General features: G+C 42.3%; 1 protein-coding gene across 6 annotated transcripts in view; it reads right to left on the bottom strand.

Moving 5' to 3' along the window:
• The window catches only part of LOC308309173 (plexin-B2-like), a 253,749-nt gene that overhangs the window by 6,667 nt on the left and 222,130 nt on the right, over positions 1 to 24,952 (bottom strand). For all 6 annotated transcript variants that reach the window (XM_080754656.1, XM_080754654.1, XM_080754655.1 and 3 more), the window contains 20 exons: positions 22,539 to 22,687; positions 20,774 to 20,903; positions 15,951 to 16,087; positions 15,104 to 15,286; positions 13,612 to 13,723; positions 10,358 to 10,564; positions 9,944 to 10,027; positions 9,668 to 9,772; positions 8,247 to 8,383; positions 7,251 to 7,351; positions 5,892 to 6,121; positions 4,840 to 5,021; positions 4,306 to 4,372; positions 4,047 to 4,193; positions 3,280 to 3,357; positions 2,456 to 2,534; positions 2,260 to 2,360; positions 1,981 to 2,065; positions 1,566 to 1,717; positions 34 to 194 (listed from right to left, as the gene is read on the bottom strand). In XM_080754656.1, coding sequence (XP_080610782.1) covers positions 34 to 194; positions 1,566 to 1,717; positions 1,981 to 2,065; positions 2,260 to 2,360; positions 2,456 to 2,534; positions 3,280 to 3,357; positions 4,047 to 4,193; positions 4,306 to 4,372; positions 4,840 to 5,021; positions 5,892 to 6,121; positions 7,251 to 7,351; positions 8,247 to 8,383; positions 9,668 to 9,772; positions 9,944 to 10,027; positions 10,358 to 10,564; positions 13,612 to 13,723; positions 15,104 to 15,286; positions 15,951 to 16,087; positions 20,774 to 20,903; positions 22,539 to 22,687 — 2,627 coding nt within the window. The remainder of the gene's footprint in view (positions 1 to 33; positions 195 to 1,565; positions 1,718 to 1,980; positions 2,066 to 2,259; positions 2,361 to 2,455; positions 2,535 to 3,279; positions 3,358 to 4,046; positions 4,194 to 4,305; positions 4,373 to 4,839; positions 5,022 to 5,891; positions 6,122 to 7,250; positions 7,352 to 8,246; positions 8,384 to 9,667; positions 9,773 to 9,943; positions 10,028 to 10,357; positions 10,565 to 13,611; positions 13,724 to 15,103; positions 15,287 to 15,950; positions 16,088 to 20,773; positions 20,904 to 22,538; positions 22,688 to 24,952) is intronic.

A 24,952-nucleotide genomic window follows, 5' to 3' on the forward strand; every position in this document is an offset into this window, starting at 1 on the left:
TGTGTGTGTGTGTGTGTGTGTGTGTGTGTTTACCTGTTGGTCTTCCAGATGTGTATGGTCTCTTCCTCGACGTTGTCGTGTCTCAGCGCCTGCTCGTCCAGGAAGTCAAAGAAGTATTTGACGGCAGGCGGGACGCCAGTGCTGGAGCACAACACACTGCGGAAGAAATCATCCACGAACTGCTGCAGAGTGCCCTGGAACACACACACACACACACACACACAGTCAGTACTGCAGTGTTCATTTTGTCGACTAGACTATGACGAAAAATGTTTGACGACTGCCTTTTTTTCACTGATGAAAACTAAATACAAACGAAAGTGATGACTGAAACTAAGACTAAATATATTGACAATTTCGTCAACAAAATAAAAACTACACTAAAATATTAGGGAGGGACTAGTGGAGAAGAGAGTCATTTTATGTTTGGTTGCTCTCAGGTGTTGCATGCTGAAAATAGCAGATCTACAAGCTCACAACGCGTCGCAGCACAACCAAGTGTAAAATCAGTCATTACGATGCCATCAAGGCCTTCCAAAATGCATTGCAGTTGACTAAATCAACTGTAGATTTAGTCGCCTAAAATCTTATGAGATTTAGTCGACTAAAATTTGACTAAAACTAATACTTTTCAGGTGACTATGACTATAACTAAATTAAATTTTATTCAAAAGACTATGACTAAAACTAAATCAAAATTTGCTGTCAAAAACGACACTGCAGTACTGTACATCTTTCCCAATTAGGGACGGGGACCGATAATAGATTCCAAACTCGTTGAGAATCAGTAAGGTTTGGGCTTATTCTAGCGGGACCTGGCATGATGTTGTGTCTCGAGTAGCAAGAGTTCAACATAGTATACAGGGTTTAAGTGATTAAAACGCGTTCAAAGTAGTGTTGTTTGTGTTGAGAAAGCGCTACTGACAGAGATGATCTGAGAGACGTCCGATTTCTCTGCAAGCGCTTTCTCCATCCTTCGTTGTGGTTGTTTCTAAGCGAAACGGGCAAACCGTGACGGTTCCATGAGAACAAAGTAACTCCTCTGCTGTAATTGGTTGCTTCCGAAAAAAGTGGTCCATGCCATTAGAAAAAAAATAAAAAAATTGAACTCTCCTCATATTTTGGAAGTGTTCCACTGTGCTGAGTTAGTTGCTGAGTTCAGCAGTTTTCAAGGGGTGGGGGGGTGGGGTCCCAGGGGGACCGAATGTGGAAAAGCTACAGTATGTACAGTATGAACGTCCCTCATGGTATTTTTACCTTTGACTTTCTAAGTGTTTCACTGTGTTTGTACCGCCGGGCGTGACTCAAAGCTAGGTCAAAGTCAAACAACAACTTAGATAGTATTCTGCTCTATTCTGTTGGGGTTTGGGCTGAATGGTCAGCTGACACAGTTCAACTTCCACTGCCAAAGTAGTATAGAAAAAGCTAGTTCTTTTTTGCGTACATGATAATATACGAGCAAAGATTTTCAAACATTCTGTGTATGTTAGCAGTCAATATCTAGGTTAAAGTGGTTAATCTATACTGTTGGATGAGTTCAATTGATGACATTGCTAATGTCTTACTTTGACAGACAGCAGTCTGGTCAGGTAGATCTCAGTGATAGCTTTGGTCATGGCCTTGTCCTTCATACTGCCTCGCTTTGACTTCCCTTCATCCATCTCATCTGCTGGTCGCACCAAGTGGAATGTGTTGTCCTCCTCCAATAGGGAGTTCTCTACAGAGAGAGAGAGAGAGAGAGAGAAAGTGTGAGGGTGAGTGTGGGGGGTCTCATATGGAGTAAATAGTCTTAAAACTATTTGCGAATGTATAAATAGATTTTCCGTCTCGCAGACACATTTTTTTAATGTTTGAATTGACTTTCACATTTGAAGATTGATTTCTGAACTTTTATATTGCTTTGCAAAATATGTGGTTAGACTTTGCAAACATATTGTGTGTGTGTGTGTGTGTGTGTGTGCCTGTGTGTGTGCGACATACTCTCTTCCTGGTTGTCCTGGTGCTGGTGGAAGGACTGCTGTGTGTGTAGAACTCTGGACAGAACCAATGTGGCGTTGTCCCGAACCTGCACGCGCACACAGACATCAGGTGATACAGTATCTACATAGTAAAATCACGCACGCACACACACACACACACACACACACACACACACACACACACACACACACACACACACACACACACACACACACACACACACACACACACACACACACACACACACACACACACACACACACACAAGCCCCAACTCACATTATAATGAGCCAGAGTGTTTAGTCTCTTCCAGCGACCCTCCTTCTGTGAGGTCAGGTCAAGGTCAGACAGAATCTGACCTGTGGAGCCTGGGCGCCACTCTGTGGACAGGAAGTGAAACATGATTAAACATGCCTGCTTGACAACACAATTAGGATTAATTTGTCAACTGTCAGTGAAAGAGTTCCAGTCTTACCCAGTGCTACACTCTCCACCTTGGGTCTTTGTGAATAAGGCATGTTCCTGTACACCTGGTCAATGATTTTCTCCTTCACCTGGAAAACAAAATATTCAGTGGGTAAAGATCTTTTTTTTATGTTTTTCCTACAATCCATTTAAGAAACCTCTGTCATTCTGTCTGATCCGCATTTTTCTCTTCTGTGGGTTGACTGATCTGAACTTGGGATATGAAGAGAGCAACAAAGTCAAACATTCACTTTTCCCAAATTTAATAGGCAATGGGTTGTAGTTGTGCTTGCAGTGCCATAGCCCGGGTGGAATGTGGGTGGAAATGGTGGGTCTAGTGGATACAAATACAAAAAAGAAAAATATCCAACGACTGTCTAGTTTGTAATGATAACCTTTAATTGATTGAAGGAATATAAAAACAGAACTTTATTTTACGCTGGCACATCTGAATGAACCGAGAATTAAATGTAGACAGAGTCTACGGTGCATTTATGTTCATATCAGGTGAAGACCCACATGCTCGCTTTCCTTTTTTTGGGCAAATATTCAGTGAAAATACAAGCTCACAACAGCTTGTATAGAGATTTGATGTAGAGTGTAACAAAATGAGGATCTACTGTAGTATAGATCCCTGGGGGACCCCGGTCAAGTAAGAGAAGGACTTAAGCCCTGTTATAGCCCTGTTATGTGCTGAAAATAGCAGACATACAAGCTCACAACACGTTGCACTGCACTGCGAGCTTGTAGATTGTCCATTGTCAGCACACGACACACCGGCGGGCAACCAAGTATAACTCAGGCATTATAAAGAGAGACATGTCATGGACCCACCTGTGTGATGGTGTCACAGCTCAACACCTTTACCGGTGTGACGTCTGGTCCCTCCCCGTGCACCAGTACCTGCAGCGTCTGATAGGAGAAACACAGCTGTCAGTCACACTCACACACACGTTTTCCTGTCAAGGGTAAAATACATAAACTATTCAATTAGCAACAAAGATAATGTAAAGCAGTAACAAAAAATACAAATCAAAATGTGATTGTTTTGGGTGTTTGTTTGAGCTTAACTACAGTAGTACACATTACTATCACTATGCATACTATGAAGTGGGGCATTCACGAATAGTCGAATTCTCTGTCTAGTAGTGACAGTTGCATTAGCTGGCTCTTCTTCCATCATGACAGAGTTTGCCGGCTGGCCGCTGTTTTTCCCATTGGTAATTAGTTCCGGGAGACGAAATGTGACGCATGACATCAGTGTAGAGCATTAACCAATTCATCCACCAGGGGCATTGACAACTCATTCCTATGACTTCCTATCTAGCCAAGCTGTATACATACACCATGAAGAAATATGACTTCCTAACTAGCCAAGCTGTATACATACACCATGAAGAAATATGACTTCCCAACAAGCCAAGCTGTATACATACACCATGAAGAAATAATAATTTAAAAAAAAAAGGGAGAGAGAAAAAAAAATACAGTATGTACTATGAAATACATACTGTACCAACAAGTAGAGTCTTTTTTAAATCATCATTAAGTATACTAAATAGTGTGCAGTACTGGCAATAGCTGACTGTAGTCCTACTCACTAGTGTGAGGTATTCTACGTCGTCTCCCAGCAGTCCTGTGTCGTTCAGAGTGTACTTGGCTTTCTTCAGCTTAGCATCCACCGGTCCCTTCTCCACCTGGTGTTTCAATGCCTTGTACAGCTTGTACAGAGGCTCCCCTGCTGTGTCCTACACACACACAAACACATTTATGAATTGAATGAATGAATTTGGGGACTTTAAATGCTGAAAAGACGATTAGAAAGCAGTAACACAGAAATAAAACATCCTGCTTTGTTACCCTGAGGAACTGGTAGAGGCAGATACACATCCAGTTACACAGCATCCGCTCCACCACCGTCTCTGACCTGCATGGACACACGCACGCACGTGCAAAATCATTTAATTAGTAGATACTTTTTGTGCAAAAAGTGAATAAAAGTGGATAAAAAATTATCACATTTTAAAAATCGCATTAGGCAATAGGCAATCTACATGTTAGAAACGTGTCACATCATGCGTTGTGAGCTTGTAGGTTGACACTTGACCATTTTCAGAATTATGACACACAGTTGTATAACAAAGTATAAAATAGGGCTTTGGTGGTTAATCAAACAGCTGATTATAAAATACTATAAAAATCTGCTGTTTTGTTGATAAATATTATTGAATTTATATTTAAATTATATTTTAAGTAAAAAAAAAGTAATGATTATTTGATAATCGAAAAATTAATACAAAGTAATCTAAAGAATAACTGCAAAGAACATAATTGACAGTTGCAGCCCTACATGTTATCGGTGTGTGAGACAGTGTAGTATTATTATCCTCTCACCTGCGGAGCATGAGTTTGGGGTTCTTGCTCTGAACGTGTTCGTCCATCAGCTCCAGCAGCAGCGTTCTCATGATGTCAGTGTAGTACTCCAGTTTACCATGCAGAGCCACGGTCAGCAGGGACGAGAAGTACATCCTGGCCCTGGCGTTGAAATCCGGACGGCCCTCCAGTGTACGAATGAACTGGACACAAAACACAGCACGGTGTTCAGAAAGCATGTGGTGGAAGACGTTCTCTTGTGTTTTACTTACAGCAAGTACTTTTAGAAGAAGGCAGATGCACAATTCAAAGGTTGGGTCACCAACAAAGGAATCTGAAAGGAATCTCTGATAACAAGTCAAAGAAAAAGTCCCACACACTGGAACTCGGAAAAAAAGGATGCTATTTTTTAATGGTAGGGAAAGTGATTTAATTTAATTTAAATAATAACAAAATGGGTCTATGTTCTGATAGTACTAGGGTAGTTACTATAGAATGTTTGGTCCATATAAGGACTAGAGCCCTATCCCCTGTGAGGAGAGATAAAAGCAGTTTCAGTTTTTCCTGTAGGTGACGGCCTTCCTCCAATCATGATCGAGTGGAGGCGGGCCTTAAGCACACCAAGACCCCCTCAATCGATCATTAGAACTTCATCATGTCTGTCCCAGAGCCTTCTACCTACGGAGAGTTGCGTCACTCCCGTTCACTTCATGGGGCCAGGTCTTCTACGCACACATCTATTGGCGTATAGTGACAAACGGCGAACCGGAAGTTTACAAAATGCAAGTCTATGAGGTGTAAAGTGACAATGAACCACGTGACCAGCGCTGTTTCTGACCCCGCAGTGGCAGGACTCTCTGATTAGAAGACTCTGGTATGTCCTGATGAAGAGCACCTTTTTGCTTCTAACCAACTAAAAATAGCAATACAACAATGTAGGGTTAAAGCGGTTAAACAGATCTTGATGCTATATTAACTCATTTTACTGGGGATCCCCTGGAAAACCCCTCATGGACACATGGGGGTCCCTGGTCCCCCATGTGAGAACCACTGGGGTAACAGGTCAAACTCACATTGAGGAGGAACGTCTTGCTGTTGAGCAGGTTGGAGAACTGGTTGAGGGCCTGGTTGACGATGGCCCTGCGGCCTTCTGGGATGTTGAGTTTCCCGGTGATCATGGGGTCGTTGTCGCCCTCCTTGGACGGCAGGAAGAAGTTGCGGTCGGTGTAGGTCTTGTAGTCCAGGAAGGGGATGCGCGCCTCGCTCAGGTCACTGGTGTGGTCCTCCATCTCGATCATCAGGTCTGGAGAGGTCAAGGGTCAATGTCAACGGAGACAATTTACCATAATTTGCTGTCGGGCAGAAACTTTGCATCTCTATTTCTTGTATTTTTTGTAAATGAATGCCATACTTTGTTACCGGTAATTATGCAAAACTTGCGAAAATGTTATTTTTATACTCACTGTATACCTATATATTTAAAACACCAAAAACCAGCCAATCTATAATAACACGTCGTGCCGCATTAGGCTTACTAGAATTTCGGGCCCCTCCGGGGGCCCGCACGGTATACCAGCAATGAAATGGATTTGTAATGGGCAAATATGGGTAGTTCTTTTTTTGAGAGAAAATATTTTTTTGAGAAAAATGTTTTTTTTAGAGAAAAAATAGTGTTTTGAGACCAAAAAAAATTGAGAAAAAAAAAAGTTTTTTGAAAAAAAGTTTTTTGGAAAAAAAAAGTTTTTAGAAAAAAAAAAAGTTTTGGCCTAATTGTGTTATTATTATTACTATAATAGGCCTGCCAATGTTTTATTTTCATTATTTCAATGTTTTCATTTTAGCAACACACACACACACACCCCTACACACACACACACACACACACACACACACACACACACACACACACACACACACACACAGTATGTTGCTGTGAAGAGGTGAGTGGGCCGAACTCTAGAGGTGAGTGGGCCGAACTCTAGATGTGAGTGGCCCGAAGGGCCGCTAGGCTCTCGCTGCTGCGCGCCTGCTGAAGCAAACTGTAACCTGATACTTTGATGACGAAAATTGCGTGGGAGACACTCTGGGGAAAGATTTGCATAGCAAACCCACACATTACTTTTCTACAAAGTGTACATCGTGCGAATACAATAGCTTCAGGAGAAGCTGCTAGGAACATTGGGGTAAAAATGTGCGATTTTTGTGCAAAAGGTGGAGTCTTTAGATGCAGTGTAAATGTGATTCTATCGCGGAGTTGCCTAAAAATAATCGAAAAATAATCGCTGTCAATTAGTTGTAGGGATGGTTAAAAATGGCAAGACAGTATTTTAAATTGGCATTCACAAAATCGCCTACTAAAAATGTTGACAACCTTACAAGTATAGTAAAAGAAATGTGGGTGCGCGACCGTGCGCGACCGTGCGTGCGTTTACCAGTAAATTCCTTCTTGCAGCGGTCTCTAACACTCTCTTCCAGGTTCTCCAACTGATGTTTCACCTTCTCATACTCTCTCTCTGCCTGCTGACTCTTCCTCCTAACACACACACACACACACACACACACACACACACACACACACACACACACACACACACACACACACACACACACACACACACACACACACACACACACACACACACACACACACACACACACACAATCATCAATAAAATCATAGGGTTTTGCCCTGGGGGGCCTCTTGCAATATCCTCATAGCCCACAGGTTGAGAATCCCTGCAATAAGGCATAATGTACAACAGCTGGTATACCGTAAATACTATAGCAGCAATAACAACATAAACACAACTATTATATAAACCTTATATAAACCCAGACACATGCATTGGCATGCAGGTGCACGTGTGTGTGTGTGTGTGTGTGTGTGTGTGTGTGTGTGTGTGTGTGTGTGTGTGTGTGTGTGTGTGTGTGTGTGTGTGTGTGTGTGTGTGTGTGTGTGTGTGTGTGTGTGCAGTGATGTTACTAGGTTTTCAATGTATTGGGTCCCGGGACCCACAGGTGGTCATTCAAATGGGTCGCAGAAAAGTTTTCTGAGTCCTCAATATAAAGTTTACGCGCGCAAAATGGCGTCGGACGTCGGTGGAATCAAAACATTGACGTTTCTATCGCCTGTTTAAGACTTTCTATGTGGATTTTATTTGTGTTAACGTAAAGTAAAGTAGGATGCTTTCACCCATGAACAATGGTGGTGTCTGTGGAATTTCTTTATTTTTTCTTTTACCGCAATGCGGTAAATTATTTTAACATGGACTCCAATAGAGGCGCATCCCCAGGACCATGACATGAATGAGTCCCTGGGTGACTTGAATGAGTTTTTGATGCGGGATGCGCACGTAATGACATCACTGTGTGTGTGTGTGTGTGTGTGTGTGTGTGTGTGTGTGTGTGTGTGTGTGTGTGTGTCATACCTGTAGCAGTACACAGACACAGCGATGAACAGCAGCATGGGCAGTATGACTCCAGGTATAATGATGGCCAGAGGCACCTCGTCCTTCCTGGCGTAGAACACCGATCCCACCTTCCACTCCCCTTTGCCAAACTTCACCTAAAAAGGTTTACACACATTTGTACGTTAGTGATAGGAGTTATAGTTCTGTTCAGTTCAGTGTTCCAATCATTTCCTTCTCTTCAAAAGATTAATTACAATGATCCGTTAACCACTTCCGCTTCTGCCCTTCTAATGTAGTTTAGTCCAGTGGTTCTCAACCTTGTCAGGCTGTGACCCCCCAAAATAATCATATTTGAACTGGGAGCCCCCAAGCCCTGATAAGCACCTTGTTAGATTTGTAGGAGTTAAGGCATTACATGTAGTTTGACTCGGTTCCACAGATAAATATTGTGGAAAATATCCGATCTATAAGCTCAAGTGAGGCGTTGTAGATCCAAACCCCAAGACTCTGAGTCTGCGGTAGTGGGCACGGCAGGTACTTTTCCCCAGTGCTACCCGAGTACCTTGTTTAATCAGTAAGTTAATACATTTCTGACTGTTAGTTTTAAAGATTTAATTGGATACTGGCATTGGAACCATGTTGCTCTGTTGACAGGATGACTGTGTGTGTGTGTGTGTGTGTGTGTGTGTGTGTGTGTGTGTGTGTGTGTGTGTGTGTGTGTTTCTTTTCTTCAATAAGAAGCAGTGGGAGGTGAACACTCATCACAGACTCTCAGAAGATGACTGACGGCACCCTGGTGGCTGTGTGTGAGATTGACAGCACCCCGGGAGGCGTGTCTGTCAGAGTGCGTGTAACTTAGACTCCACATCACACCAGCTTGTGCAAAAGAAATCTATTATTTTTAACCGAAAGGATTCCTACCAACACTATGAACTAACACACTTACAAGTCTAAGGGCCACGGTATAAAGGTGGTCGTGGCTGAGTGCATGAGTGAGTGAGTGAGTGACTGAGTGACTGAGTGACTGAGTGAGTGAGAATCAGACAGTTGCCGGCAGAATCACTTCATGCATGTCAAAAGTCATATTCAGATTAAATGTTTGAGTCATGTAAACGAGGACTACTTTTATTTAGCGTCCATTTAATACGGCTACGTTGGAATCTCTGGAATCGGAATGTAAATGCAGTCCACTTGAGAGGCAAGCTTTCTGGTAAGTTGATCTGACAGGCCATCTGGAAAACATGAAAGTGTTGTATTCGTGCTTGTCTCGTGCACACACCCCGCTCTTTTTGCCACGTTGAAACTCATTCACACACGAGCACAGTGTGACCCAGCGGGTTCCGACAGAGAATGCAGGTGTTGTGTCTCTTCCTGTGTTAAAAAACCTTCTAGTGTGCTTTCCTGTAGTTGCGTGTTTGTGCGTGCTTGTGTGTGCTTACCACTAGGTCCAGTCCAGAGTCAGCATTAGTGGCATCTCTACGTTGCCGTTTCCTGCTGGTTCCTTTAGGTTTTGGAGAAGGAGCATCTACAAACAACTTCTCCTCCTGAACAAAGACAGACAACATGGTAGTCTAATATTCAGCACCCTAACAGTCACCGTGTTAGCAGCACTGAGGGTTTATTTATACTTTAATAGGCATGTTTCAATCCAATTATGGATCGATAACATGATAGCTCTTAATAGCACAGACAGTAAAAAGTCATGCTTTGTGTACCTGCAGTATGTTAACGTGACACGAGGTGTCGCCAACAAACGCCTCGGCTTCTGGGGCCGTCATCGCTTTGGAAAACCCTCGACCCTACAGACAGACAGACATAGAGAAAGACAGGAGTATGATTATGACAATGTTGCCCTATTTTATACTTAGTTGTGTGCGATCTGTTGGGAGCTTGTAGTTGGAAACATTTTTGGACATTTGTACCTGTAAGAACATGCGTGAAATAGGGAGGCCAGGTTGAAAGTTTTATGAAAGTATTAACAAGAGCTTGTAACTAAATAATAACTGCTACATTGGATGCATTGGAACACAGGTTATTTTTTCTTTTCTTTATTTTAAATCTGAAAAGTAACAGTTTTGTACATAGAACGATGTTGATACTGGCCTCAGTGGTAATGTGTGTGTGGTTACCGTGACGATGATGATGCTGGTCTCAGTGATGATGTTCTTGGACAGCTTGTCGAAGGTGGGGTCAGGGTGGTACTCGAAGAGCTTCAGCTCCTCCTCGATGTTGTCCAGCATCAGGGTGGTCTTGAAGGACTGGCTCGGGCTGCTGGACACCTCCGGAGAGTAGAACTCCAGGAATGAATCATTCCGACTCAACACCTCCTCAATGAACTGAGAGAGAGAAAGAATTCTTAATACTTTCAAGGTTTGTTTTTTAAATGTTCCAAATATATAGCCATAACATATGGTGGTTAAAATGATTGTGATGCTGTATTGACACATTTATCTGGTGTAGGTCGTACTGTACACCAACCAGCCAGGGCCAGTGGAACATACAGTAGCAAATAAGGACACGAAATTAAAAAAGGCATACACATATAAAAGCATGGGGCATACAACAATACATGAACTGTTCAAATAGGCCAATGTACATAAAGTGCTGTGTGCAAAAGGAGTTTATGGCTGCAGCTCCCAGGAGCCTCGCACAGTTTGGTGGAGCTGATTTATAGCACTTAAAATAAAAGCAGTTAGATATATATCGCTTAGAATAAAAACACAACATTCCACATTTACTCATGTCATCTGGGGAGGGACACTGAACTTACAGAACACACCCTGAGGGCGTGCTCTCAAAACAAAGAGGTGTCAGGGTGGGGAGGTATCCAATATTTTGTCAAGGGTGGAAACCCTGCATGTCCAAAACCGTTACTTTTCAGGAAATTGGGGAAAAAGAAAAGAATTGGGAAAAACACTCTTTTGCATGTCAGTAGATGAGTTAATGACTTGAGCCCTATTATACTTCAATCTTGATATGAGATACTTCAATGGTTTCCAGTGGAAATAAGCTTAGTCTTTTCATGGATCTCCTTTTAGTAGACCTTGTACCAGTGAACTGTACCGTCATGAAACTGTACCTTTTCCTATGCAAACATCTAATAAAGTCTTCAATCAATCAATCAATTGATCTATGAGCTTGTAGATCTATTTTTCTAATGGCTGAAGAAAAAATAGGGCTTAAGTGGTTAATGATCAATAATGATAGTCCAACAACAACATGATCCAGTAAGCTATTATGATACTGAAATGTCAATTCTTTCTTTTGCTATTGAAGGATATGTTGATGTTGATGCAAATACTTTTGTACTTTGACTTAAGTAACATTTTGAATGCAGGACTTTCACTTGTAACAAAGTATTTTTTACACTGTGTTATTGCATAATTAAGTACAAAATCTGAGTGCTTCAGTATTATACTTGAACTTCAAAATGTTGACTACCCTTTAGCCTCCACTTGAGCCAATTACTGTAGCTGACTTTGACTTTATACTGTATACATTATATTACATACTGTACAGGACTGTTGATATTGCCCGTTTGTGTGTTTTTTTTATTAGTCCTTTTTTATTACTGTTATTTTATTGTTGAGGAAGCTATCCCCAACTACAAAACCTTCACTGCCTATAAATGGAGTGTTTATATAGTATCCAAACTTCCAAAGCGCTTTACAATGTGCATTACATTATCTCTCACACACACACACACACACACACACACACACACACACACACACACACACACACACACACACACACACACACACACACACACACACACACACACACACACACACACACACACACACACACACACACACACAGCTGAGGAAAGCATACACCAACCTGCTCATTGGGAGCAGTTACTGTGGGGGTGCAATGCCCTGCTCAAACAATTTAGGCATTTAGCAGATGCTTTTAATCCAAAGCGACTTACAATAAGCAGGTAATACATCAATATAATAAGCAAGATAATATGTCAGTACATCAACAACAATAAAACAATACGTAGGAATATCAATCTAGAAAAAACAATAACATAGGTAGACCACGCACCTAATCAGTAAAAAAAAAAAGTTTCTAAAACCTAAAAAATGCTATCTAGCTTCATGTATGGTCATTGAGGGAAGGGGAGTGTTACAGTAGTGCTATGGGTTTAGGTGGAGTCTGATGAGGTGAGTCTATGGCGGAAGCTAGGGAGTGAGTCTGTAGTTCTAAGTGCGACAGGGAGTTTATTCCACAGTTTGGGGGCCAGGAGGGCAAATTGTCTTTAGCGAGGGTTCTGTCAGCATCCCTGTGTTGGCTTGAGTGAACGGGTGGGGTTGTAGGGTTGATCAGGTTTTGAAGGTATGGAGGAGCTGTACCTTTGGCTGCTATGAAAGTCAGCAACAGTGTTTTGTATTCAGTGCGGGCTGCAACCTTGAGCCAGTGGAGGGAGCAGAGAAGGGGGGAGACATGTGAGAATTTTGGCTGATTGAAGACCTTTCATGCCACGGCATTTTGGATCAGTTGGAGAGGCTTAAAGTAGTAGTTCACCCCCAAAATGCATTTTTTTCTATTGATTACTCATGCCATGGAGACTTCAGTTTAATAATATTCTTTTGTTTTAGTCGGATTCCTAAGACAATAATTTCATTACAATAAATCTTCCCCCTTTCATTCTGGAAGGGGACCCAAATGCCCATCCAGAATCAATGGGGGTACATTTACTAAAATATTTTTTTTGTCATAGGAATGTGAAACAATATTATTGAACTGAAGTCTCCATGGTGTGAGTAATCAATAGAAAAAAAGGAATTTTGTGGATGAACTACTCCTTTAAGTGCACATTCCAGGAGGCCAGTGAGGAGAGTTACAATATTCAAGTTTTGATATGACAGATGTCTGGATGAGGAGCTGGGCTGACTCCTGGGTGAGGAAGGGTCTGATCATACAGATGTAGAGTGTGAACCTACAGGATCAGGTGACTGATGCAATGTGTGCCTTGAATGATAGCTGGCTGTCCAGGACCACACCAAGGTTTCTAGCAGTTGGAACCAAAGTCACCAATGCATTATCTATGGAAATAGTGAGATCTTGCATGGGGCAAGATTTAGCTGGGAAGAAGAGAAGCTCCGTCTTGTCCAGGTTCAGCTTGAGGTGCTGGGCTGACATCCACTGTGAGATGTGAGATGTTGGCCAGACATGCGGCAATGCGTTCTTCCACCTGGGTGGCAGAAGGGGGGGAGGACTAAAAGGGGGGGGGGAGGACTCAAAGGGGGGGGAAGGACTCAAGACACGTCGTCGTCGACTCTAAACCAGTAGGAGCTGGGGATGAAATCGCTCTAACCCTACTCACTACCGCCCTACAATTAATTTACCTACTAAACATACTAGCTGGAGTTACCTCTGTAGAGGAGGGCGTTTGGGAGAAGTCGTCAGTGGATGGAACCACCTTCATGGCTGCCCTCTGGATGAGGTCGAATCCAGTCCCCTCCACCACAATCTTCCTGCCTCCACTGCGCACACACACACACACACACACACACACACACACACACACACACACACACACACACAGTCAATCAATCAGCATGAACATGATAATACGATCAACATCCAACCCACTCGCCTCACATGTATCTACAGTATGTTCATATTATTCTATGTTTGATTTTGATTTGTGTGTCATCGTGGGAACACGGAACGACAATTGCCCACGTACGTTCAACTGAGTGTGTGTGTGTGTGTGTGTGTGTGTGTGTGTGTGTGTGTGTGTGTGTGTGTGTGTGTGTGTGTGTGTGTGTGTGTGTGTGTGTGTGTGTGTGTGCGCGCGCGTGTGCGTGTGTCTGCTAGGCTGGCAAGGAAGCATGGTGAAGTATTCAGCCAGTCCACACAACTTATGAGCACAATATTACAGTGAATGTACAATGGCTCTGAGTGCCGCAGGCGGGACTGTGGGAACCCACACAGAGTGGATAGGGTACAGTAGCTATTGCACAGGCCTTGCAGGAGATTACACTGGTATTGTTGAACCCAGAACGGAGGAGGGTGTGGGCGGGCTCCCCACTGTGCTCACCAGGCCTGTCACATTTATTACATAATCACTACCTAAACGCAGTAATTTGAGCCGATCCCAATTATTTTGCATAATCGTTTCCGTTCGTCGGCATAATGGCAGCTGGATAAAATTAACAGAAACGTCATATTTCCATCAAAAGTTTGAGAGACAACACATTTCATAAATATATCAAATGTTCATAATAATAATTTATATTATTTCATTGCAAAATAGCCCACCAACAAGTGAATGGTGCTATACTGTATATAGCGCCTTTATCTAAAATACTTTGCTGTGTGCTTTACATTCACCCAGTCACACACACCACCGTGCAAGGCCAGTATCAAGGACAGTAACACAGGGGAATCAAACCGGGAACCTTACGACTCCCAAGCGGCCGCTGTACCTCCTCCTGAGCCACTGCAGCCCACCAGTTCACAATTAGTCACGATGAGATGCGCTGTCTGCATTTTTGTAACATTATTACAAATATGTTTTGACCTTTGGTTATGAATAATTGCCAGTAATCTCTATGTATCGAGTGAATTTTAGTTTACAAAGCACATCTTTTGCATATCTACAAAACCAACAGGTGGGTAGGAGAAGACCAAACACTGTCTTCAAATGCAAAAAATAAATACAAATACTTTAATGGGAATATACCGTAACAATGTTTTGGTCTTAGACATTAGACAATCTTAAAGCTTTATGATAACCTGATGAAGGTCTAAGACTGAAACATTGTTAGGTTTTGGCCTTTTAATTATTATTATTATTATTTTATGTATTTTCTGTACAGTATGACAATGCCTGGAGCAGTAAAAGGTGTGTTGCTGACCAGAAGAAGCTCTCTCTGGGTTTGTAGTCTTGTATCTTGGGGTTGTCATAGTACTGGAAGGTGACAGGGACGTCCTTGGTGGTGTTCTTGCCGTACTTCACTGTCACTGTCAGCTGCTCTGAGGGGACCTTCTGACCCTGAAACCTGCCCGTCTTACACTCGAGCACACTGCCAAACAACAGCCTGTAGAGACAGACAGACATGGAGAGAGAGAATAAATATGATTGTATGAAAAATTCCATGTTATATTTTTCCTGAGAGAGAGAGAGAGAGAGAGAGAGAGAGAGAGAGAGAGAGAGACACGGATGGACGGACGGACGGACGGACGGACGGACGGACGGACGGACGGACGGACGGACGGACGGACAGAGTGTGGTTTGGAACTAATAAAGTCTCAAAAGTATTTGCAAATGCACAAAAACATTTCCCAACTTGCACACTAATTTGCTAATCTTTAAATAGATTTTCACACGTGAAGAACGATTCATAAACTCTTATATTTTCTTTGCAAATAGGAACTTGGATCTGAAAACCTGTATGTGTCCTTAATGAATGGAGGTTGAACCCTTTGTTGACCGGGGTCCCCAGTATACAAAAACAACAGCAGATTTACAAGTGTGCCTATTATGACAGGGCCAAATGGGCTTCATGAGGTTAAACATGACACACAGACAGTAAACAATTGTGCTGATGTCCTTGTTACTAGTCTAATGTATTTGTTTGTAGTTAAAATATTAAATGATCTTAATTCATCTTAATTAAAAACAGGAAGAAGAAATAATGTATGTCAAATGTTTTTTTTTTTTTTTTTTTTTTTTTTTTCAAAGTTATGGACAGGAGTGCCTACACTTGACAGGGCACGGATCCCACGGTGACTGTGACATCATCTTTAGTGGCCGTGTCCAGGTGTGTTCCGTTGATGGTGATGACGGTCCCACCGGCTGCCGGACCCCTGACCGGATGGATGTCCTCTGGAACCGGGTCCTGGACACCCCAAGAGACATTTGGTTAAAAACAATAAACACAAAGTTAAAAGGTACACAGCTCCTAATCCACAGGGAATCCAGACCGGGACTGGTTTTCCATCTTACTTGGGTGTTAAAGGGGTAGTTCACCCCTAAAATGACTTTTTTTCCCCTATCGATTACTCACCCCATGGAGACTTGAGTTCGATAATAGTTTTTGGTTTTTGTTGAACCAAAGCCAATAATTTGAGGAGACTCTTTGTAAGCCTGTTGATTCCGGACCGGAATAAATGGGGGTACATTTATTATAATCAAATTATTGGCTTAGGAATGCAACAAAAAACTAAATATATAATTGAACTCAAGTCTCCATGGGGTGAGTAATCGATAGGAAAAAAGTCATTTTGGGGGTGAACTACTCCTTTAAATGCATTCAACACACATCTTTTTACAGTAGCTGTCTAACCAGGGCCTTAATTCCGTTCCAAAAAAATTACAAAAAACACTGCTGTAAAACTTTTCTACAGCAAAGTGACCCAGACAGTTTTCTCTCAGGTTTCTTGTGCATTGATCTGGTGAAAGCTGAACGAGGTGATTTAAAAAAAACGCAGGAGGTCCACAGTCCACACAACAAAACATGGACTCCACTAACTAGCCTGAGGATAAACAACATCTCTCTCTCCTCCAGAGAGGCTGGAGATAAACATTTTGACCTTCTCCTGACAGGGAGACGGACGGAGTGACAGAACAACTCGCCCACACTTCCTCTCTTGTCTCAGTCCAAGCGTACTGCCAGTCACTTAGCTGTGTGCTCAACTAACACTGTCATCCAACCAGCAAACAGAGAGCGGGGAGCAGAGAGATATGAAGAGAGAGCGAGAGAGAGAAAACCAAGAAGGCAAACAGAGAAAAGGGGAGTAAGCCATGCCCCACCGAATGCCACACGATTTCGATAGTGAGAGAAGGACAGGGGGCACACATTGGACAAACTTAATTGAGACTTGTGAATTATGTTAACCCAGGGGTCTTCAACGTTTTCAGGCCAAGGACCCCTTAATTGAGAGAGAGATGAAGCGGGGACCCCCACAACCTTTTCATAGATTCTATATAGTTTCATCTTTTGACAGCACAATCATCTGTGTATTTTGGATTCATGTCAATTTGTGTTTTCAGATATTTAACCACTTGTCCGTCAATACTTGACCTTTCACTCTGTACTTAGTCTGCTCCTTTTCCCCTATACACCAAAGCTCACAACGCCTCGCAGCGCGAGGCGTTGTGAGCTTGTAGATCTGCTATTTTTGGCTAAAGTTCTCCAAATATGGACGCTATAGAGTGGACGCTATAAGTGCTTAATATAAAAAAGGACCCCCTAGGGGTCCCAGACACCCTGTTGAAGACCCCTGTGTTAACCCATTAAGACCTGAGGCAAATTCTACAAATGCCTTCCACAGAAGCTTGTATAGCTTGTATTATCTGCTTTTTTGAATAGCCAATGCTAAAATCTAAAGACACAGCTTTCTCTAAAAACAGCATGCATTTTGTAGACAGGCTACTTTACTATAAGGTACAGTACTTGCTTTCACAACACAATCATTTTCTGTAACGGAATGTGGACTTTCTTCCTGCGACGCATTGTAGGCTTGTAGGCCGGCTGTTCTTGGTAGGCAACTCCATTGCGCGACAAAGTGTGAATCAGACTTTAGAGAGAAAGAGAGAAGCTACAGTGTCTGCTTTGGTGTCGCTGACAATAAAAGCTTGATCACAACATAAAGCAAGCACAAAATATTGTTGCAGACACCTTGTATCTCTATATTTCAATGGTTTTATGGTTTAAATGAATGCCTTACTTCGTCATACCACAGTGTTACACAAAAATAGCAAAAAAAACTGCCAATCTGCTATTTTTGCTACCTTTTGAAAACATTACGAATATTACGAATATGTGAAAGTGTTTATGTGTGCCTGTGGGTTTTATAAATATTGAACCAATGAAAAACATTAACAAGAGCTTGACTAAATATCATCTACAATGATCCATTGATAAGTAACAGTTTGGGACATACAAGGATTCCACCTGATAGCGAAGGTTTCAAAGAATCCATAGCTCAAACTAGGCCGGTAAGGCAGCAGGTTGAATGGTGTAAAACAAAACAAAAATAAAATATAATAATAACAGTAATGAAACTTGAAGCAGTCAAGAATATTGACAAAGGGAGACAAGCGTAGTGCACGCCGCCTTTCAAAAACATCTTGTTTGATTAAGGTTTGACCAGCTGCGACACGAACGCGAGGCAAAAGCAAACACACATCCATTGCTATTCCTCAGAGTACGGTGTCTTTTTCCGGGGCGAACTTTCCAACTCAAACCCCCCCCCATTCTGAGGAGAATCCAGACATAACGACATGTACACAGCCGCCTGCCAGCGGGATACTCAATCTGATTGGCTTGTCAGCGCTCATCTTTACATTCATCTTTCGTTTGCCTACTTTGACAGTCGGGACAATTAAAGAGACGTGCATACCGCACACCGAGAGACGCAGAGGAATAAGACGGAGGTTCAATATTTAACAAGCAATTCGGTGCAAAAAAAACAATATTATGAGACATAGTTAAATAAATAAAAACCTTAACAGCATGAGGCGGTACAGCTCAGTTCATCTGTCAGTGCTTAGTCCCATATTAATTTAATATACAGTATTTAGCATATTGCGGCAGGGAGATAAACAAGAAAGATAAAGTTGAAAGACTGCACTCATCAAAGTGCAGACCACCACCACGACCAATACTGTAGTGTACACATGAAAACATACTGCTGTATTTATGCCTGAGATAGGAGTAATTGGGGCGATAGTGACACAGGAGGTAGAGCGGTTCCCGGTTCGACCGCCCGACTCTCAGTGTATCAGTGTCCTTGAGCAAGACACTGAACCCACGACTGCTCCAGATGAGCAGGTTAGGTAGCCTGGCATTAGCCAGACTGATAACGGGGATTTACACACATGTTCCATCACGGTATCATACTGTACTGTATGTATGTTTCCTCTGCCGCCAGGGCGTGCGCGAGTGTGTGTGTGTGTGTGTGTGTGTGTGTGTGTGTGTGTGTGTGTGTGTGTGCGTGTGTGTGTGTGCGTGTGTACAATGCACATTGTAAAGTGCTTTGGATAAAGACGTAATTTTGCTGATAATGTACCGTACATAATATATCGTCACTGTCGGGCAGAAACCTTGTATCTTAAGTTTCAAATTTGTAATTCCTTTCGCAAAGCAAAGCCCTGCTTCATAATACAAGGCTGTCGCACAAAAGTAGTGAAAACAGCAGGTCTACAAGGTCTGTTTTCACTAGTTTAAATAATTTCTAAAATGATAAATACAAAACGGTTTTGGACATACAAGGTTTCCACCCGACAACGATGATATAGTAAATCCAGTAAATGTATGCCCATAATACTGGTGATAGATTGCACTGTACATGAGACTGTATGCCCATCTATAAAATATTTAGTATAGAAACCAAAAGGTTTCTATCTACATATCTGTGCTGGCCTTCTCCACTTGATTGTAACCTCCTCAACCTTTGATCTTTTCAAAGGTCGAGAGAGAGGCGCGGGGGGGGGTAGCCTACTGATCATTCCCTCCACGTTTCCCTAGAATCTGTCCACAACCTTTGTCCTTTTCAATGCAATACTGCATCTGGTCTTCAGGGCAGCCCACTGACCTTTCCTACCGAGTTTCATCAAAGTCCAGCCACCCATTTCCTCAAGTTATTTAGCAATAACAGCAACACAAATGTTTGCTTGCTTGTTTGCAAAATAACTGATAACACAGTTTACCAATACAGTTTGTCCTGTTTGTATTTATTCCACCACAAAGACAAGCATCTCAAGTGTGGCTCAATATAAAAAATATAAAAAATAAAAGGAAAAAAATAAAGGAAACAAATAATAATTTCAAGTTTAGTTCTGAGCAGCGTTGGAGGGTACATGAAAAACAAACAAAAAACAAGACAAACACAAAATGTGAAAAGTGATTAAATCGGTTGTTCTGTTCGTGTTTGAGCATTTGCTTGTATGTATATTTGCTGGAAGCTTAAAGGCAACAACCACTAGAGTAAATATGAATAATGTCACAGAGAGAGAGAGAGAGCAGAGCAGGCTGTAAACATTGCGTTGTGTGAGACTTGGAGAGAAATGTTCTATCTCCATTGATTACTAGTTTAGACGTTCAATTTCCTTTTTCCCTGCACCACAACTGAGAGGACAGAGCTGTGTGTGTGTGTGTGTGTGTGTGTGTGTGTGTGTGTGTGTGTGTGTGTGTGTGTGTGTGTGTGTGTGTGTGTGTGTGTGTGTGTGTGTGTGCGCGCGCGCGCGCGTGCACGCATTGAACTTTCTTCATAAATCCTTTGCTTTCTTGAAAATGTGATCCCTTGAGCTGAAGGAGTTGCAGAGCAGAATGTAAATAGACTGATTTACGCTTAAACCTGGCTGATCTAAAAGCATGCGTGTGTTCTTTCCATTCCAAATCGATCAGGTGAGTCCAGATGTAAGCTATAATCTTGTATTGATCTCTTCTCTATTGAGACCACCTCAACCACAAATGATCACATAATGATTGTTTAGTATTCTGCTGTGTGTGTGTGTGTGTGTGTGTGTGTGTGTGTGTGTGTGTGTGTGTGTGTGTGTGTGTGTGTGTGTGTATACATACCCTATAGGTGAAGACAACGTCAGACCTCCCCACCTTCCCCCCCTCCACCTCCACCTCGACCTCCCCTTTGTTCAAATCGGCTGGCAGGTCCACTGGGGGGCGCCGTACTGGGCCAATCTCACACACCACGCTGCAGAGAGAGAGAGAGAGAAAGACAGAGAGAGAGAGAGAGAGAGAGAGAGAGAGAGAGAGACAAAGACAGAGAGAGAGAGAGAGAGAGAGAGAGAGAGAGAGAGAGAGAGAAACAGACAGAAAGAGAGAGGTACAGATAAGACATTCTTCACATTTCCCTGATCTTTCCATGAAAAGTCACAGTCGTCGTCCCCCATTCGTGCCTTATTAGCCTTTGTTTGAATTGACACCATTAACCCCTGGTGAAATTTTCACCAGGGGTGGAAAACGTTCTCACATGCTTTACTTAAGTAAAAGTATAAATACTGCAATATAGAAATACTCTGTTACAAGTTAAAAAGTCTGGAATTAAAAATGTACCTTTAGTCAAATTATGAAAGTATTGTCATCAAAATAAAATAAAACACCTAAAGTAAAAGTACAAAATGTATGGGCTTGTAGATCGGCTATTTTCAAATAGCCTGGATATAAAATGGGCTAAAGTAGTTAATGTATGTTTTATACAATTATAATTTATATCTGCAAAGTAACTAGCAACTAAAATGTCCAAATAATTGTAGTGGAGTAAAAGTACAATATTAGCCATAGAAGTAAAAGATTCGGATATTGGTAAATTACAAATACCTCAACCTTGTACTGTACAACTGTACAACTGTACTGTACAACTTAACTCATTTAGTGCTCCAGACATGAAATGGTTAAAATGTCCAAGCTGCCATTCGCAGGCTCCGTCCGCGGCCAGTCTCTTATTTTGAAGGCCGGAAGTAGATTGCGCAAACAATTCCTTTTTGACGACCCTTTTTGTTTTACCCGGAAGTCTTGTCGTCACATGTGTACACAGTAATGGCGGATCGATGCCTTTCAGCTTGTACTATTTTAGCGAGAATCCAATGCCATCCTTGGCTTCAAAAGTGTTTTTTGGAGAAAATGGACATCAAAGATGAGATAGACCGTCGGCTTCCATGTTAAGGGATCACTATTGTGTGCACTGATGTGCATTGATGATGAATCGGCGAGTCCATCCGTGCCAGCACTTTCCAACGGACCGTACGGTAAGATTGCCAGCTTTACTGTATATACAGTATATTTCGCGAGTATTTGTGGGATCGGCACTCTAAATACTCGAGTATTTTTCGCGAGTATACTCGGGATCGGCGTTAAATTAGTTAAGTACTGTACAGTACTTATCGCTGATTAGCCTTTGCTTGAATTGACAACATTTCACACCTGGCAAGTGTCTCACACTTTGTCCATAAAAAAACGTTAGGATTTCCCACTGGTTTGGCATATGAATTACCAATGGGCAGGCCCTTTGAAATTCTCAAATATCTGTAGAAACAACATTGCTTTAATCCCAAACAGCAGGGTTTTTTAGTCAGCTGTTGACGGTGGTGTCTAGACTGTCTGCAGCTCAGTAGCTGTTCTCTGTGGGATCACATCACCAGCACAACCTCACTGTCTGAGTGTTCTAAAGACATTGAAGCTCAAAGCACAGAAGTTCTGAAGTTCAGGGCCCACAAGTTCAAAACTTTTACTCTCTCTCTCTCTCTCTCAGCCTCTTTTATGTTTCTCTCTACTGCACTTTCCATTAAAACAGGAATGCATTTAAACGACACATGACGAAACGAGTTACCTGGTGGAGACCGAGTATCTGTCCTCCTGGTGCACACAGTCCACCCCGGCCACGGTGATCTTCTTGATGTCCTGCTTCTGGATGCCCAGGTTGGAGCCTTTGATGGTCACGGAGATGCGACCGTTCAGGGGACCGAAACGAGGGACGATCTGAGGGAGGAGAGAGACACAAAGTCACATGAGGAGAATGTCTTGGTGTTTTCTTTTTCTACCTCTGTGATAGTGATGAATAGGAGCTTCAAAGTGCACTGCGTTGGTTCCTTTGATCCAAGCCGAAAAACAATGGACGTGCCCTCCCTGTGTGTTTGGAATTGATTGGACATTAAAACAGGGTTCAAAACTTTTCCATAGCTTTTCCAAAGTATTTTACCCCATTTCCAGGACAGGAGACTCTTAAACCAGTTTGCTAGTACTGTATCAAATATCAATGCACCAAGACAGACTCCAGAGAAGGTGTCACGTGACAAAAAGAGCAGATCTATAAGCTAACAACGGAGCACTGAATTTTACCATGTTACATCTTTCATGTAACGTTGGACAAAAACCATGTATTCCATCGCTGTTGGACAGAAACCTCTTATCTCCATATTTTTTTGGGTAAATTAACGCCTTACTTGATCACACTTCACGCTAGGGCTCCACCAAAATGACGGCGTCGTGCCGGCGTTGGACGCCGTCAAAAAATGAACCGGGGCGAATTTGAGCGTCCGACGCGGACGTTGACGTCGGCAGTGGAGCACCCTTCATTGATTAAAACGGGAGCGTTCCCTGCGTTGACGTTGACGCGACGCTCGACGCGCTCGGTGGAGCCGGGGGGTTACAGCGTCCCACAAAAGTATCAAAAGTAGCAGATCCACATGAAGCTCACGTTTTGAGCTTGTAGATCTGTTTGCCATTTTTGAATTTGAATCCTGGACATACTGTAGTTATCGAGGTTAACTCCCGACATATACAATTGTCAAAACATTTTCCAAAACATTTGATTAATTCCAAACCTTTTCCAGGCCTGGACAGTTTCACTAATTTTAAAGTATTTCATGACCCTGTTAGAATGGCTGTCGTGTCGTGTTTTAAAGTGATCAGATGGTTGGGCCTCGAACACTTTCAACATTTTCAAGTCCTGATCTAGAAGAGTTCTGGGAACCGTTGGTTTAATTATGTGCAAAATGTACGGTAGATGCTTTTAGTAGAAAGGTGCTCACGCCTCCGAGACACGTGAAGCCGAAATGTGCTTTTGTGTAGTGTACTGTAGTGCTGTGTTGTGTTATGTTGCCTCACATTGTGTGCTTAACAGTGGCGTAAAGTAAAGTAGATTTACTTAAAGGGGTCCTGCCACGCCCCGAAATTATAATAGTATGATACAGTAGGATACAGTAGGTCACGTGGTCTTTTTTAAAACGGTCTGAAATCTCTGAATCAAATGATCCCATCCCCCGTAGCGCAGCCCCCTCCACTCGGAGGAGTAGAGAGACAGACAGGAGACAGCCAGCAGATATGGGATTTATGGCTATTTGAAGTGAGCTGGATCTCTGAAATTGAGTACTTTTCCCACCACTGTTCATTAGAAAGGAACGGCTCCCTACTGTGAACCGAATCATATCGTTCATTTCAAAGAGCCGTTCAAAAGACTTGATTCGTTCGCGAACGTCACATCTATACTGGCCAGCCACGCAGTTCGAGGATGAGTTCGAGCGCAGCTGCCCAACTCAGTGAAAACAGCGTGTTTTCCATTTCAATGAATGAACATAAACAAGCATATTCCCATGACAATGGGGAAGTAACAACCAGTAACCACCGGAAATATAATTTTTATAGCCACAGATTCATATATAAATGTGTGTCTTTAGCTGGTTAGCTTTAGTGCTAGCCCAGCTAGCTAGCCCTGTGGGAGCAGAGCAGTTGTGAGGGCTGTGACTGTGAGAGCGGAGCCTGCGGGGATGGAAGAAATGTACATTGTGCAGACATACAGTAAGTAACAGTCAATTAATTATTTGATTGGCTTATCGTGCATTTCCCACAATGACATCAAACAAATATTAACTTGTTTTTAATATAATTTCTTAAGGTGACAGTAACCCTTAAGGTGGCATAACCCCTTTAAGTACTGTAAATTATTTTACGTATTTTTTAGGTATTTGTGCCAATTTCCAATACTTTCACTAATACTCCACTACATCTCGGATCCAAATATTGTAACTTTACTCCACAGCATTTATTGGAAAACTTTGGTTACTAGTTACATTGCAGATATCAATTATAATATTATAAAACATACAACCACTTAAGCCCTATTTTATACCTTGGCTATTTGAAAATAGACAATCTACAAGCTCACAACGCGTCACATCGTGATGTGTTGTGTACTTTTCTTTTGCACTTTAAGTACATTTTGACACGTTCATACTTTTACTCAAG

The sequence above is a fragment of the Nannobrachium achirus genome (genome assembly GCF_963921795.1).
Source record: "Nannobrachium achirus genome assembly, chromosome: 23".
Lineage (NCBI taxonomy): Eukaryota > Metazoa > Chordata > Actinopteri > Myctophiformes > Myctophidae > Nannobrachium > Nannobrachium achirus.